This window comes from Musa acuminata, chromosome BXJ1-9, assembly GCF_036884655.1.
Source record: "Musa acuminata AAA Group cultivar baxijiao chromosome BXJ1-9, Cavendish_Baxijiao_AAA, whole genome shotgun sequence".
Lineage (NCBI taxonomy): Eukaryota > Viridiplantae > Streptophyta > Magnoliopsida > Zingiberales > Musaceae > Musa > Musa acuminata.
In genome coordinates this window covers 8,612,190-8,626,291 of record NC_088335.1, presented here as the reverse complement: position 1 = coordinate 8,626,291, position 14,102 = coordinate 8,612,190, and the positions used below count along the sequence as shown (strand labels likewise).

Genomic DNA, 14,102 nt, shown 5'->3' with positions numbered 1-14,102 from the left:
ACCAGAACCACCCAACCAATCCCAGCCCATCTCTCTGTCGTCCTCCTTCCTTCCTTCCACATCTAAAGAATCCTCTTGCTTCCATGGGATTGGTTGGACCTGCAGGAATCCATAACACCAGCCCTACTGAACAAGTAGCAAAAGTAAATTGATACTTTTTGTTTCCCTTTTCTTCTCTGCTTCATTGATGGTCTCCAATCACATATGTGAATGCTTCAGAACAGGGGAAGATACTTCAACAGTGGATCAGATAAGGTGAAAGAAAGTTTGTGAGTTTGGCATATGGTGCTTTTCACATTGACAGAATATATTCATCTCAAGTATAAGAACAAGAATTGTTGATAAGAGAGCTTGTGGATCCTTGGATTTCTCTTTTTCTCTTTTTTCTTCCTTTCACATCACTAGTGAGATTGTCCAACAGTTGACATGATCACCAATAGAAATTGCATAAAGTGCAATGAAGCACATCATGATTGAACAGGGAAACAGGGACTTCAACATATCCAGATGCAGTTAGTGACTATTGGTGGTTCTGCATCAACACAATCTGACTTACTAGCTCAGTGCTTGGTTTCCTTGCCAAAACTACAATATCCTGCATCCATTCCGATCTTTCGTTAAGCTGATGAACAGTTGCAATAAACTAATAAAAACAAGTAAAAACATTGGTGCTGTCAAACAAGCACTAAGACTTTTCAGCTTAAGCAACTCATTCAAACTGATGAAACATTGATGAGTAAAGCCATGTATCATGCTTGTCAACAGCTTGTTCAACCATTTCCCAAGAATATAGCAAACATGTGAAATTAAAATTAAGAAGGCAATCACCTCAAAGAAGAAAAATCAATTGTTATCTCTTCCTGTGGGGTCTATGGAAGGGAGCGTGGCTAGAGAAGCAGGTCATCTTTGAACGGAGAGTGACTGAGGTAGAGGTGATCCCTGCAATCAGAGCCATGTCCTCATATTTGTTTTTTTCTTTCCTTGATCTGTTTGTCTTCTTTTATTCTCTTATTTAATTAATTTTTAAAATAAATTCGTACCAGTATAATTATTGTCAGTGATTGCATTTGCCGATTGATTTTAGAATGAAAGCTCATATATTGGTCTCAGGAAAGAATGAAGGGAAGAAAAATAAGGAAGACCAGTGATTGTATTTACCAGTGAGTGGTTGGATCAGATAGAATTGTTATCCTAGATGGTTAAGTTGTACATTGAATAGATGAACCAATCCGGAAAATTCATTAGAACTCAACCCAAGTCAGTGATTGAGGTCATTGACTTGGGTGCATATACTATGTTATATCAACATTTTGAATTATTTTGATGTAGAATTTTATGTTTTTATGGTGCATATACTATGTTGTATGATTGTACTTGCTAAAGAAGTCATAAGATGAGGATGTTTACCATTAATGTCTAATGCCCATGATTTTGAAATGTTATATATATGACATGATACATGCTCACTTGAAAAAAAGCTTATACTTACTGAGTGATGACTCATTATGGACCCTATTTTGCAGGTAAGGATTCTAACACTCCACTCAAGTGATTGGGTAGGGAAGTGAGAAGTGAGCACGTGTAAGCCCATGCCAACGCAGATATGGACGATAACCAGTGGGCATTTCGTGTATAAAAGATTTTTGAACATGTTATATTATGTTAGATGGAATAAGTTGGAAATATTTTGTTTGGATTTTTTTATTAAATATTATAATTTTGTACATGTGTCAAAATCATTATGTACAGGGGAAATCCGATCGTTTTCTTTAGTACATTAACATGTTTTAAAATTTAAGATTGCATACCTTCCGCTGCATTCATATCGATAGTAGTAAATGAAGGAAAGAAATGTAGCATCCTATCTTTGTCAAACATGTAGGGAATGGATGAAATTAGGAGTAGTGTTATAAAGCTGTGGTATCAATCTTGCCCAATTGAGTTGATCAGATTGGATGACAAGAAATAAATCTATTGTGAATGAATCCAAGCAAAATCTAACTATTTTTTTATTGAGTTCGATTGTGAGGGTGAATCTTGCTCTTTTTATGACCTTGGCAACAAGGTCTAAGTCATATAGTCCATCTATCTATTTGTAGATGTAAGATTATGTACATTGATCCTCCCTATACTTCATATTGGCGAGAATTTCATGCACTAGGTACCTCGTTTAAAAGATTGATTCGTGAGTCCTAGAGATTGATTTGCAATACCCATAGACTATATTATGATATCATAAGGACCATTTAATAATCCGAGACTCATACCAGTTCTTGTTCGGACCAGTATAGATCTGGTATGACACACCGACCCTGGCACATCGGTATACCAATTGGCACAGACCAAAGAGAAAGAGAATAGAAGGAAGGAGGAGAGGAGGAGGACTGCTGTTGATAGCTGTTTTGGAAATCAACAGTAGGGTTGATTGTTGATAGGATGTTACAACAAAAAAATTAAAAAGTTGTAAAAGGCCAATTGTGAACCAAACTGAATGGCATTACCTTGTTCCTGGTTAGACCGATGAATACCAAGGTCCGACCATTTTTTTTAATCTTGATTGGGAGTAAGATTGTAATATAGAAAGACATAATTCTAATAGTATCATAATTTAATCATAACTTTGTGACCTTATGCTTAATTTGAAATGATTTAGATCTCTTTATGTTTCATACAAAAACTTATTATCTTTTTCAAATGATAACTTGTTGAAACTCCTGCATGTTGCTCAATTTATAATTCTTTTGGCATCAAGCTCTTACATAATATAACTCATTGCCAGCAGACTATTTTTTTATTAGTTGATGCATATTGTAATTTCTTTGAATTTTTCACAACAAATTTTTTATGCATGAATATGTGATTGATATATGTGCATATTTGGAAGATTACATTTCTTGATCAATGTAAGAAGGACAATATTGATAGGTCGCAATCCCACTAACTCAAAATTAACCTTATAGGCTTCAAAACCAAGGCAAAATAATATAGGACAACCTAAAGGGTGATAGGCTTAGGGAAGAGAGTTACTAATAAGAAAATAAAAGCCAAAACAGATGAGGATTCAAAAAACAAGAACATATTCAATTTGTAAGAAAACTAAACTCAAACAATAAAACAATAAGTATTGCATATTCAAACGCGTATTGATTCTGGGGAAGGAAAAAGACATTAGTTCACCCTTCTTGACTAGCTTGAATTGGGCATGAAATTGATCAATGCATCTCCATTGTTGGATGATTCTAACAATGTTAGACTTTAAGCAGTTTGGGGTTTAGAAATTTTGGCAATAATGGAAGTTATGTGGTAATAAATTTAGGGAAACAGTGAACAGAAAAGTAGAAATAGACAACTTGTTAACCTCACTTCAAATCCTTCGAACTCACAAGGGTGGAAGGTTGTGGTGGTCTCCAACTACTCACTTCATTCAATAACTGATGTCTCAAGTAATTCTCAAGCAAACGAGGTGACAATGGTCATGCAAGCAAAATAATCGTCAAGTGATTCTAAATTTAAGGAGCTTAGGTGCAAAATAATGATGAGACTATGCATGTGTTGTGAGTCTCAATGAACAATACGCAATTCTCTCATCTCAAGAAGTAAAAGAAATGGTATTTATTTGCAATACAGAACAAATGCAGACTTATAAATTGGGCAGTGTACTGAAAGAACGAACATTTTGCAGCACCATAGGTTTATCTAATGCCATTGTGCATGAGGTTTAAAGACATCATGATCATAGAGATCGATATTGTCAATGACACATACAATCTTACCATACGAATCCTTCTCCTAATGCAACCCTAATCGGAAGCAAAAACAAACTAATAGTAAAAAGGGGAACCAGCTGCCCTACAATTTATCATCTGACAGGAGTAACAAGAGCTAAAGATCTAACCTTTGTCCTCTGAATCCTATCAGGGAAACGAAAAGAAAAATTCTGATGCCAAGAACAGGTGAAACCAAGAGCAAAGACCAAGATAGAACATCCACATCGATCAAATTAAGAAACCCATACAGAATTCATCGAGCACAAGCGTAATCTAACAAAAGAAGGCACGGAAGGGCAAACGGGATCCAACATACACAGTTCGGAGACGAAGAAGAGGAACACGACGAGGAGAAGTCCTCGTTAGTTGATCTTGGAGCAGGCGTCCAGGTTGCGCAGCTTCCCGAAGAGCCCCTCCGTCAGGTTGATATCCTTCTCCCTCGGTTTCCGTCTCGTTGTTAAGATCATCAACAATCAATAGAAGTTTACTAATCTTGAGGCAACCCAACTCGTTAACAAAAGCCCAAGAAACCAACCCTTATAGAAAAGTTGGGCCATAAGACCCAATAACAGCCCAAATCATTAAGCCTTGTCCGATGATCCGAACTCGTCATTATGCCGTACGGGAAAGCAATATGGAGAGAGAACATATATTACTTAGCATTGTAGATCACGAAATGTATGAACGGTTCATATAATATAGGTTTAAACGAAAAACCATGCGTAAGAGAAAAATAATTTCATACGTCAATTTTAAGCAAAAAGAGGATGGTCGGATTTTTTTTTTTCTTTCATGTATATTTTAATTGGGTTTGAGATTGATTCGAGTACAAAAGAATATTTAGATTAAAATTATGTTTCCACATCTTTTCTTCTTAAAGCATGCATTGAGCTCTTTAAATTTGGATATGATTGATACTAAGTTGTAAAAAGTTCAATAAAATTAAAAGATCATATAGTCAACTTGCTGATATATGACGACTAATTATTGTTATATTACAGCAATAATCAGATAACTATATGTACATGAAAATGATTTGTTGCTGAAATGTGTTCTTCAGCCATGAAATTTTGCTTTCAAGGTTACTAATTTTTAGCTGACAATTCTGCTTATGGCAGACAAAGACAAAGAGAGTCGTAGTCAATAAATGTGACGTTGAAACCTTAGTCGCATGCAAACCTAACCCAAGTACGTGCATGTGAACACTCAGGGCCAAGTCAATGGTCAACATAAAAGAATCATACGAGTCGGACAACAACATTGACCAAGTCCATGCGTCGTCTTCGTCACGTAGTCGTGCCATGGCCCCTCAAGAAACACCTCCTTTTCACAGTCATGCATGTGAAAGCCATGTTCAACAACTCCCGTTAGAAGCACCTCCTACCTTTGGTTGAAGAATCTCTAAGGCCAGATTCATCACCCTTCCCACGGCTTTTGGTGGAAGAAAGCTTCAGGGTCCTGCAGACACTACCTTATCAGAACCCAAAGAAAGAAAAGAAGGCATGGAACGTGGAATAAAGTGCGGCCAACCCTGGTACTCACTCATTGATGCCATGAGCAAGCATCCAAACCGACGACGAGGAGGAGGTGAGGAAGACAAGACATAAAGTGTGAGAATCTTGGAATGCAAGACTGAGGTTGCAGATCTGAATTCATTACTAGAATCTGCATTAGTGGGACTCTGGAACGAGGGGTTCAGACTTAGTGGTGGGCCGAGGAGGAAGATGTTGGGGGAATTATTCTGGGATGGGTTGTGATTTGTGGAGCTCCACCAGGAAATAGCAGAGGTAGCTTCCCTTAGGAATCAGAATTTGCGATGTCTTATTTGTGTTGCTCCTGCTTTCGGCCTGCTTCACTCTTGTACTATTCCTATCCCACCGGCCATCACTGCTGACGCATCCCAGCATCAAGAGATGACTGCAACATGTTAGCAAGATGGTGTTTCCAATCAACAAGAGGTTTAGGAATCATTACCATATATATTTCCAGATTTCTGCGTAACCTGATGAAGTGCATGTAAAGAAAGAAGATGCAAGCAAGGATTTCAATCTCAAACGATGATTCTTGAGGCTTTAATTTGTGGCTTAATGCAAACATATGGAAGTTTTTGATGCAATTACTCAATATCAAAGCCATACACCACTGTGGATCCAAGCAAATCCAAGAACCCTAGCTTTATACTATCAATGATCTTTCAAAACCATTGCTAGTTCTTCCTATCTTCTTATCTTTTGTTCCTTCACTAACAACACCGTTCATGCCCTATCAATGAAATGCTCCTTTCAAATCAGTCTTTGGTCTTTTCAAATTGCATGCTGATTAGTGAATGAACATGATGGTAAGTTGCATGCCGGCTAAAGTTAGATGGAAGGCATGCACTGGGTGCTTCGGTGTCTCCCCAGTTAAGGCTACGTCAAATAATACCAATGCTGAGCCAAGTCTAGTAGTGGAAAGAGGACAATATATCTCATCTAGATCGAGGATGTGGATGGTAGGTGTCAGGTGGCAGTAACAATGACACATATATCTCAATCCTTTTCGGAGAGTGCCGATCGGAAGGATGTTCCTAGTGCCCTAACAAAGAGATGTGTGTGCAACTGTGTGATCTTTAACTTGTCCAAGGAAGTCAAGGAAGAAGAGGCATGCGATCTTTAGCTTCTTGTTCATAGAATGCAGAATATCAACACGTGTTAATGATTGTATGATATGAATATGAATATACATTGATTCTTGTTCTTAAGAATACCGTTTCAAGTTGAATGAATGCGGAAATTAAGAACCTCTGCTTTCACATATGGGAAGAAGATATATAAACTTGATGAATCTATCTATGATGATTTATGTACACTCTATAGCTTGCTCTCCTGTATGTAGGTTTCTATGTGAAGTGAGGCTTGATGAGAGGCTACTGATTAATACTGCTTCCCTAAGATTAAAGGATATACATGTGCATGAGAATGAACGTGCACCTCAACCTTGAGATATATCTTTGGTCACTTGCCGAGCAAGTCTATCTCTTTGTCGCCTGCATACATAAATGCACCAGTAGCTTTCACCTTAGGTCTGTGGCATGCCTCCTAGGAAGGCATATGTGGCTTCTCGGGCATTGGCCAGTGAGACACATATGGAGACCCTTTAGGTATCAAATCATTCCCCACTCCATTGCCACCCCATTGGATCTTCTTTGTTGGATTTGTCTTTTAGGGTTAATAGAAGGACGGGGATGTGTTGGGTCATGTGGTGCTTTGACAACCGACCTTTTGGTGGAACTCCACCTTGCCTACCAAACAGTGGTCGCCATCACCAACTGCTATTGTAGTTGAGATGAAATAAAAGAAAGTTCTTGGGCTTGCAATCTCCATCATCTGATGATAAAAAAGGGGCCACAAAGATAACAATTAATAATCCAAATGGAGAACCAAGGTAGACAGAAAACACCTCGATTGATGCCTCACAACAAAAAGAAGATAAAAGGAGGGGTAAATCTGATTTGATTCAGGGAATATGAGCTACAACAAGATAAAGCCATAGCTTATGTGGAGCCAGGGGTGTTGTGCATGGCTTTATCCTGTGGTGGGGTCAGGAATTTGGAAGGTGTTGTTGGTTTAGGTGAGTCCAGTTTGCATGAAGATTGACCACACATTTGGTAGGGCAACTTGTTGCATGGATGCTGCAAAAAAGACTTCCAACAAAGACAAGGAAGGAAGAAGCCTTCCCATGTCTCAACCCATTGCATAATTTTGAAGTGCAACCAAAGCAACTCCATTGATCTGCAGCATTCTCCTACTATTTCTAACTTCGAATGTGTTCGCCATCTAAAAAACCATGTAATCTTATCACAGATATGCTCTTTTCCACCATTATTTTCTCCATCTGGTGGAATCGTCTTTGTGTTCATGGAATAATTCTCTCTCATATTTATATATGCCAAAACAAGTGAGAGTAATCTGATTCACTCATATTTATTTATTGTTATGATCTTTGATTACCAAATGATGCCTTTACCGATCTATCACCCCAATCAATGTTCTGCTCAAATTACAAAGAAAGGTTTCAAAGATCATGTCACTTTTGTGCTTTTGATCAGCTTCTTAATCTCTCTCAATAGAAAATAGCATGGAGGCTTTTTTTTAGTTGTACTTGTGCTAGGCCACATGTCTCTGACTCATACTACATTGAAGCAGTAGGTCTGTCCACATAGAGCTTTCAGTGGGATAAGCAACAGTGGAATAAATTGACGCCACTCCAATTCAAGAGGACTTACTGCCGCAGGAGAGTTGTAGGTATGGGAACACGCATCAAAGAAATATCTAATTTTTTGTACCTAAGACAGCAGTGAATTAGTACTACTAGAGACGAAATCTTTGTCAACCATTTAGCTCTTTAGTTGGTGTACTGTCAACTTCTTGCCATATCACATACAATGACAGCCACCTCCAGAACTAAAGTTAGAACTGTTCTCAGACTTCCTATTCAACACATCTCGACTTGCAGTTTTTAGATGTTACAGTGAAGAGGAAATCATTGGCGCTGAGAAGAAGAAGAGGAAGAAGTGCCTCAGGGCATAAGTCTAAGAGCAACTGATGCTCTTGTATCATTGTTTGCATCTATCGCTCATTGGAGAAGTACATTAGAGATATCAAAGCACAACAAAAAGTAAATGCCAAGAAAAGTGGGGGAGGGATTTGATTCTGTTACTTCTTAGTTTACTGGGCAAATGGGCCCAGACGTGCCGAAATAATTGGGTGCCACGCAACCAAGGAGGGCCCGCGTCTTTCCAGCCTAATTATGATGTGTCCACGGCGGCGGGTCAAGCGGCGGAACAGGATAAGCTTTCGCCGCAAGATTGGTGCGGCCAATGAGACGGCGAAAGGTCGGACCGCCACGCAGGCCGTAGCTGCACCGCGCGACCAGCGGAAGAAGGCTCCGATTGCGAATTTTAAAGCTCCCGAAACGTTGATCAAGCCGCGATCCACGCGTTGGCCACCCTTCCTCCTCATCTAAGGCCATATGTTTCTGACCATCCAAACGTATCTAATTGGCCCCTTGACCACTAAACAATGGTGTTAGGTGAAAAGTTGCAAGAACACACTGCAGAACTTGTGACTAATATTCTAGGGATCCTATGCGCTGTTTCGTCAACGTTTCTGATGTCCTCCTCCGAGGAGAATCCATGTTTTAGGTCTCCAAAGTCCTAAAGTGAATCCCTAGTTCATACTTCGTGGCAGTACATTAGCATGACCATGATCATAGACGACAGGTTTATGCAATTGTTTTGGGCACGCCTTGATGTCTCCTGCTGGACTGTAGCTTACTTCTTCATCAAGCAACACAAAACACGTACTGCTTCTTCTACTGGAAGTACGATTGTTGAACGTAAACAATCGATGGCTGTCGGAATAGGTGAAGTGCAGCAATGGTGGCTTATTATGTTTGTCTTCCTGTTCGTTGCAATGTGCCGGTACGTATGCACTCGAATGAGATACATGCACGAAAAGATCAATGCATTTGGTTTCTGCATTCTAATTCTTGGGTTCGTTGACATGTCCTCACAATGTGCTCATCGACAATGTCAGTTGTCGCTGTTGTTACGTGCAGATGGGTAACATCAGCTTGTTCAAGCATCGTCGCCACCTTCTCTCACTCGTATGGCAACAGTGACCTAGTCGGCAACAGAGCAACTAAAGGTAGGGGAGTGGCGTTCACAGCCTTTTCTTCCCTTAAAGAGGGCTTCTAGAGAGGGTTGGAAGTGGTGTTCTTCATGTTTCACACCACCATAAAGCCGACTTGTCCCGTCTCCACCGCCTTTACGTTAAAAGATGACACGACTCCCCAGGTCGCAGTGGCAACAAAGTTGGAAAGGATGAAAGGAAAGAAAGAAGGAAAGATGGAAAGAGACGAGCATGACAGACTTGGGGTCGAAGCAGGTGATAACTCGGAGACCACAAAAGGACGGGAATGCTGTGTTGGTCACTCGATAAAGAAAGGAAGGGTAGCAATAAAGGACAGTACGCCGGAAAGGGTGGGAGAGGGGAGCTCGGAAGAACGTGTCAGTAGAGCCTGCAATGGTGGTGCTCGAGGACCGGATGGCATATACTCCACCATCATGTCTCACGAAGCAGACAAGAAACAGCACTTGCGGAGACCAGATGGGCCTCGAACCGTCCTCCCGAGCAAGGGTTTCTGTGTTTGCATCAGATGTGTGCTTCTTCACATCGACATCAATGCAGCTGTGTGAGCTCTGCATCCATCATTTGGAGTCGCAACCGTCGCTACAATTGCTGCTAAAGGAGACTCGGTGCTTTCAACTGTTTGCATCAGAACTTAATTACCTTTGTTCACATACGCCGGTTACTTTTGTTCCATTCTGACTGATAAGACTCCACATACAAGCTCACTCGTGAACATGAAATTTTAACGTCGAAATCTACAACATAATTAAAGGGCACGCTGAACTCTCTCAGATCCTTTATGTTAAACTATGAACCAGACAGCCATGCAAAGGGATTATACAACAAGCCACCCACTCGCTTTTTCCTAAAGCTTCCTGCATGCTGACCTAATAGAGCAAGGATTATATAATGGAGCCTTGACTTTTTGCGACTCAGGACGGCTGCAAACCGGAACACCAAACCCTCAGGAGACCAAAAGACCAATCGGAAAGAATAGTAGAATGTCATCGTGTTGTTTAGTCCTGTAATTGCAAAGATTGATTAGTGTTGAAGGTCTTCCTTTTTTTTAATACGTACTGCTGGCGAGTACAATATGCACAGGTTGATTACAGACCTGGCAGCTGGTTTTGGCATCCTGTGGCTGGTTGTTTCCTATGTTTACCATGGGCGTCAAGCCCCAATAATGCTCCTTTAGAAATCAGAATTCCCAGTAAGTTCGAGTAAGTTATTAGGTACTGTATGATCTTAACGTCCTTATGAACTATGTTGCTGGTGGAGGGAAGAGGAGAAGGTAATAAGAAGACCGCCTTTACTGGGAAAACGCCCCGGTTATTAGCGGCTTTTGGCGTCCGTGGATTTGCTGCCTGCTGCGTCTTCGACACGTGCGGGGGGCACCTCGACCCCGGTTTTCAGCACGTGTACGCGCCGCCAGCTGGCGAGATCGTACGTCCCCGCCGACGTAGAAGACGGCGGACCGGTTCTGGCCGGTTGGCCCACGTCCGGGGTCCCGTTGGACACCGCCAACCGCGGATGCTCTCCGCCCCCTACGTCGGCTTGCGTCCTTCTTCCTATATATCCACCCTCCCCTGCCACACCTCCCCAACCACCACCACCGCTTCGTCGACTGCACAAAGCCTATAGCGGGGAGGAAACAGAAAGATCCGATCTTTTCTCTTCTCCTCGAGCTTGTGCTTTGATCTCTGTTCCTCTATCACGGAAGAGATGACGAACAATGCGATGGTTCCGGAGCTTGTAAGTGCTGCTTCGTTTTTTTAACTCGGAAGTACGGTTGTTTCGGGTGCTGATGGTGTTTGATCCCTTCGTAGATGCGGCACCCCTCTGCTTTGATCGAGTTCGAACAGATCATGAGTGCCACCGACGGAAAGCAGATCGTGATCTTCTTGGACTACGACGGGACCCTCTCCCCTATTGTCGATGATCCCGACTCCGCTTTCATGTCCGACGCAGTGAGCACCTGACTCTTGTTTCAGGCGTCCTCTGCTTCTAGTTGTATTCTCAACTGTTAAAGATGGCATTTTTATTATTCCAATCAGATGAGAGCTGCAGTGAAGGAAGTGGCGAGGTGCTTCCCCACGGCGATCGTGAGCGGGCGATGCCGAAGCAAGGTTGATGCCGATCCCACCTCGCGGTAGTCGAAAGATGCTGACTATGTTCATACTTCCTCTGTTCTCTTACTATTTCCATCTCATGGTCTGCAGGTGTACGATTTCGTGAGACTAACCGGTCTATGCTACGCTGGAAGCCATGGCATGGACATCAAGGTTCCCAAGGGATACACCAAGAAGGTAGGCACTACTCCTCCTCACATATCAAACTCAACAAAATCATACACGTAAGTTGGCTCACATGTGTTCTCACGTTCTTCTGGTTTAGAAACGACCTGTTCTCTTCCAACCAGCTAGCGAGTTCCTCCCCATGATAAATGAGGTTGGTTCCTCTTCCAAGTGTCTCTGTAGCAGGGCCAGGCCTTGAAAAGCACTAGTACATCAATCCATACCTGAAACCAGAGCAATGGTCACCAGCATTTGTTCTTGTTTGTTCCCTCCAGGTTCATAGAGCGCTGCTGGAGGAGACCAAGTCCATCCCTGGTGCCAAGGTGGAGAACAACAAGTTCTGCGTCTCCGTCCATTACAGATGTGTGGATGAAAAGGTGTGCAGTGATTCTTCCATCTTTCTGCACCAACTTCTTGTTGGATGCCATACGTGAAAGCAATATGTGTAAACATTGTGCAGCGCTGGAGTGGGTTGCTAGAGCAGGTGTTGTCAGTGATAAACGAATACCCCAAATTGCGGATGACCCGAGGGAGAATGGTGCGTCCACGACCGTGGTCTCGATCAGTATCTTTATGTTGCGTATGATATAACATGTTTCGACGTGATCTGATTTGCATGTTTATGTGATCGATAGGTGTGGGAGATCCGCCCTACTATCAAATGGGATAAGGGGAAGGCCTTGGAGTTCCTGTTAGAGTCATTCGGTAAGTTTCACGATCATCATTGCCTAAACATGTATCACATCACATCCCGTTCTTCTGTAACCAGAAAGCACGCATTAACTATGCAGGCTTTGCTGACAGCAAGACGGCAGTGCCCCTTTATATCGGAGATGATTGCACCGACGAAGATGCGTTCAAGGTACGTTGAATTCAATCACGAGTCTGGTAACAGTGGCTTTCACCGTCTTTGTCCGAGTTCATTAGCAGCTCCTATTAACAAGCGCGAGAACCCTGACATGTCTTTGTCAGGTTTTACGGGACAGAGGACAAGGGTTTGGAATACTTGTTTCGAAGAATCCTAAAGAGACAAACGCCTCTTATTCCCTTGGAGAGCCTTCTGAGGTCAGTGCAATTTCAGGCTTTGCTTTCGTTTGCTTTGGGCGCCATCAGGTTCCACTCCGCCTGATGGCTACTGCGATGGAGATGTTGCACTGGACGTGACTCGATTTGGCCATGTTCTGTAGGTGATGGAGTTCTTACTTCGCTTGGTGGAGTGGAAGAACCTCTCCTCGAAGGCTCGTCCAAAGGCGTAAACTGTAAGGAGCTCTCACGCTACCGCCCCCCCATTGACTGTGATCGGTGCTCATGTTGTTTCTTGTTAAGAAGAAGAAGACATAAAGACACCTACCCGCGTTTCATTTTCGCTTCTCTTGGAGACTTTTTTTTGGGCTCGAAAGCACTTCAAAATAGAGTAGCTTTCTCGCCCCTGGATGGAGCTATGTTTTGCATGTAGAATCATGTACAATGCAGAAAGAAATAACAGTTCTCCCCTTTGCTAGACCCAATGTGCCTCCTGTTTATCTGAGGTTGGATATCTTGGAATTAGTTCATGGAGATGTGTGGCTTGCTTTCTTCCAACACATCTAGCTGTTTCTTGCAAGCAAGAGATTGGTACATGATAATAGTTGTGCCATGTTTGACAAACCCTGTGAGTAGTACGTGAATATACTTGTGTCCTGGAAGTGATGGCAACTTATTATTAGAGAGACTTGTTAGTGGTCCGACTTTGGCATGCCTTTTAGCAGATGTACTTTTTCTTCCAAGCAAAATTGCTTTTGGCAATCTTTAACGAGACTTGTTAGCGGTCGAAAGTCCAAACTTTGGCTTGATTCATTTCATGGACTCTGAGCTTGTGATTGACTGTTCATCTCACTGGTGAACAATGTTGCAGCTCAAAAGCAACAGTGTAAGTGACAAAATTATACTAAAAGAGAACAGATTCACTTCTTCAGATTTAGTAATCATTCTTATGCAGGTCAACAGACGATGTAATTTCCACTAGGAAAGTGCCCTTTTAGTTGAAGTGCTATTTTCCTTCAGGTCCTTATTAAGGTCGTAAACAGTGATGACAACTCTTCGTATTGCAGATATCTGTAGGCATTCCGGTTGTCTTGTGTCTTTTTTTCTGTCACTAAAACACAATAACAACAGCAGTTACTGACATTAATAGTCCATTGATGAGTAATGATGATTTCTTTAAGACTGTTCCTGATAGTAATTTTTCATTCATAATGACTGTGATGCTGATTTGCAAATCTTGGATTCCTGAAGTCACTATTTCCATGGTAGGCTGGGAAGTTATCTCAGCAATTTGAGATAGCTGTAGCATCTCACTGGGTCTTTCAGTCCCTATTCTTCTGGCACCT

At 41.7% G+C, this 14,102-nt stretch overlaps 1 protein-coding gene across 1 annotated transcript; it reads left to right on the top strand.

Annotated features, from left to right (window-relative positions):
• The first annotated feature begins 11,051 nt into the window (after positions 1 to 11,051).
• LOC103997768 (probable trehalose-phosphate phosphatase 6) lies at positions 11,052 to 13,234 on the top strand. Its single transcript, XM_009419098.3, has 11 exons — positions 11,052 to 11,191; positions 11,266 to 11,406; positions 11,494 to 11,565; positions 11,659 to 11,745; positions 11,834 to 11,887; positions 12,009 to 12,110; positions 12,194 to 12,271; positions 12,369 to 12,438; positions 12,525 to 12,595; positions 12,706 to 12,798; positions 12,921 to 13,234. The coding sequence occupies exons 1-11, from the start codon at positions 11,162 to 11,164 to the stop codon at positions 12,987 to 12,989; spliced, it is 867 nt and encodes a 288-aa protein (XP_009417373.2). The 5' UTR covers positions 11,052 to 11,161; the 3' UTR covers positions 12,990 to 13,234.
• Positions 13,235 to 14,102: the final 868 nt, after the last annotated feature.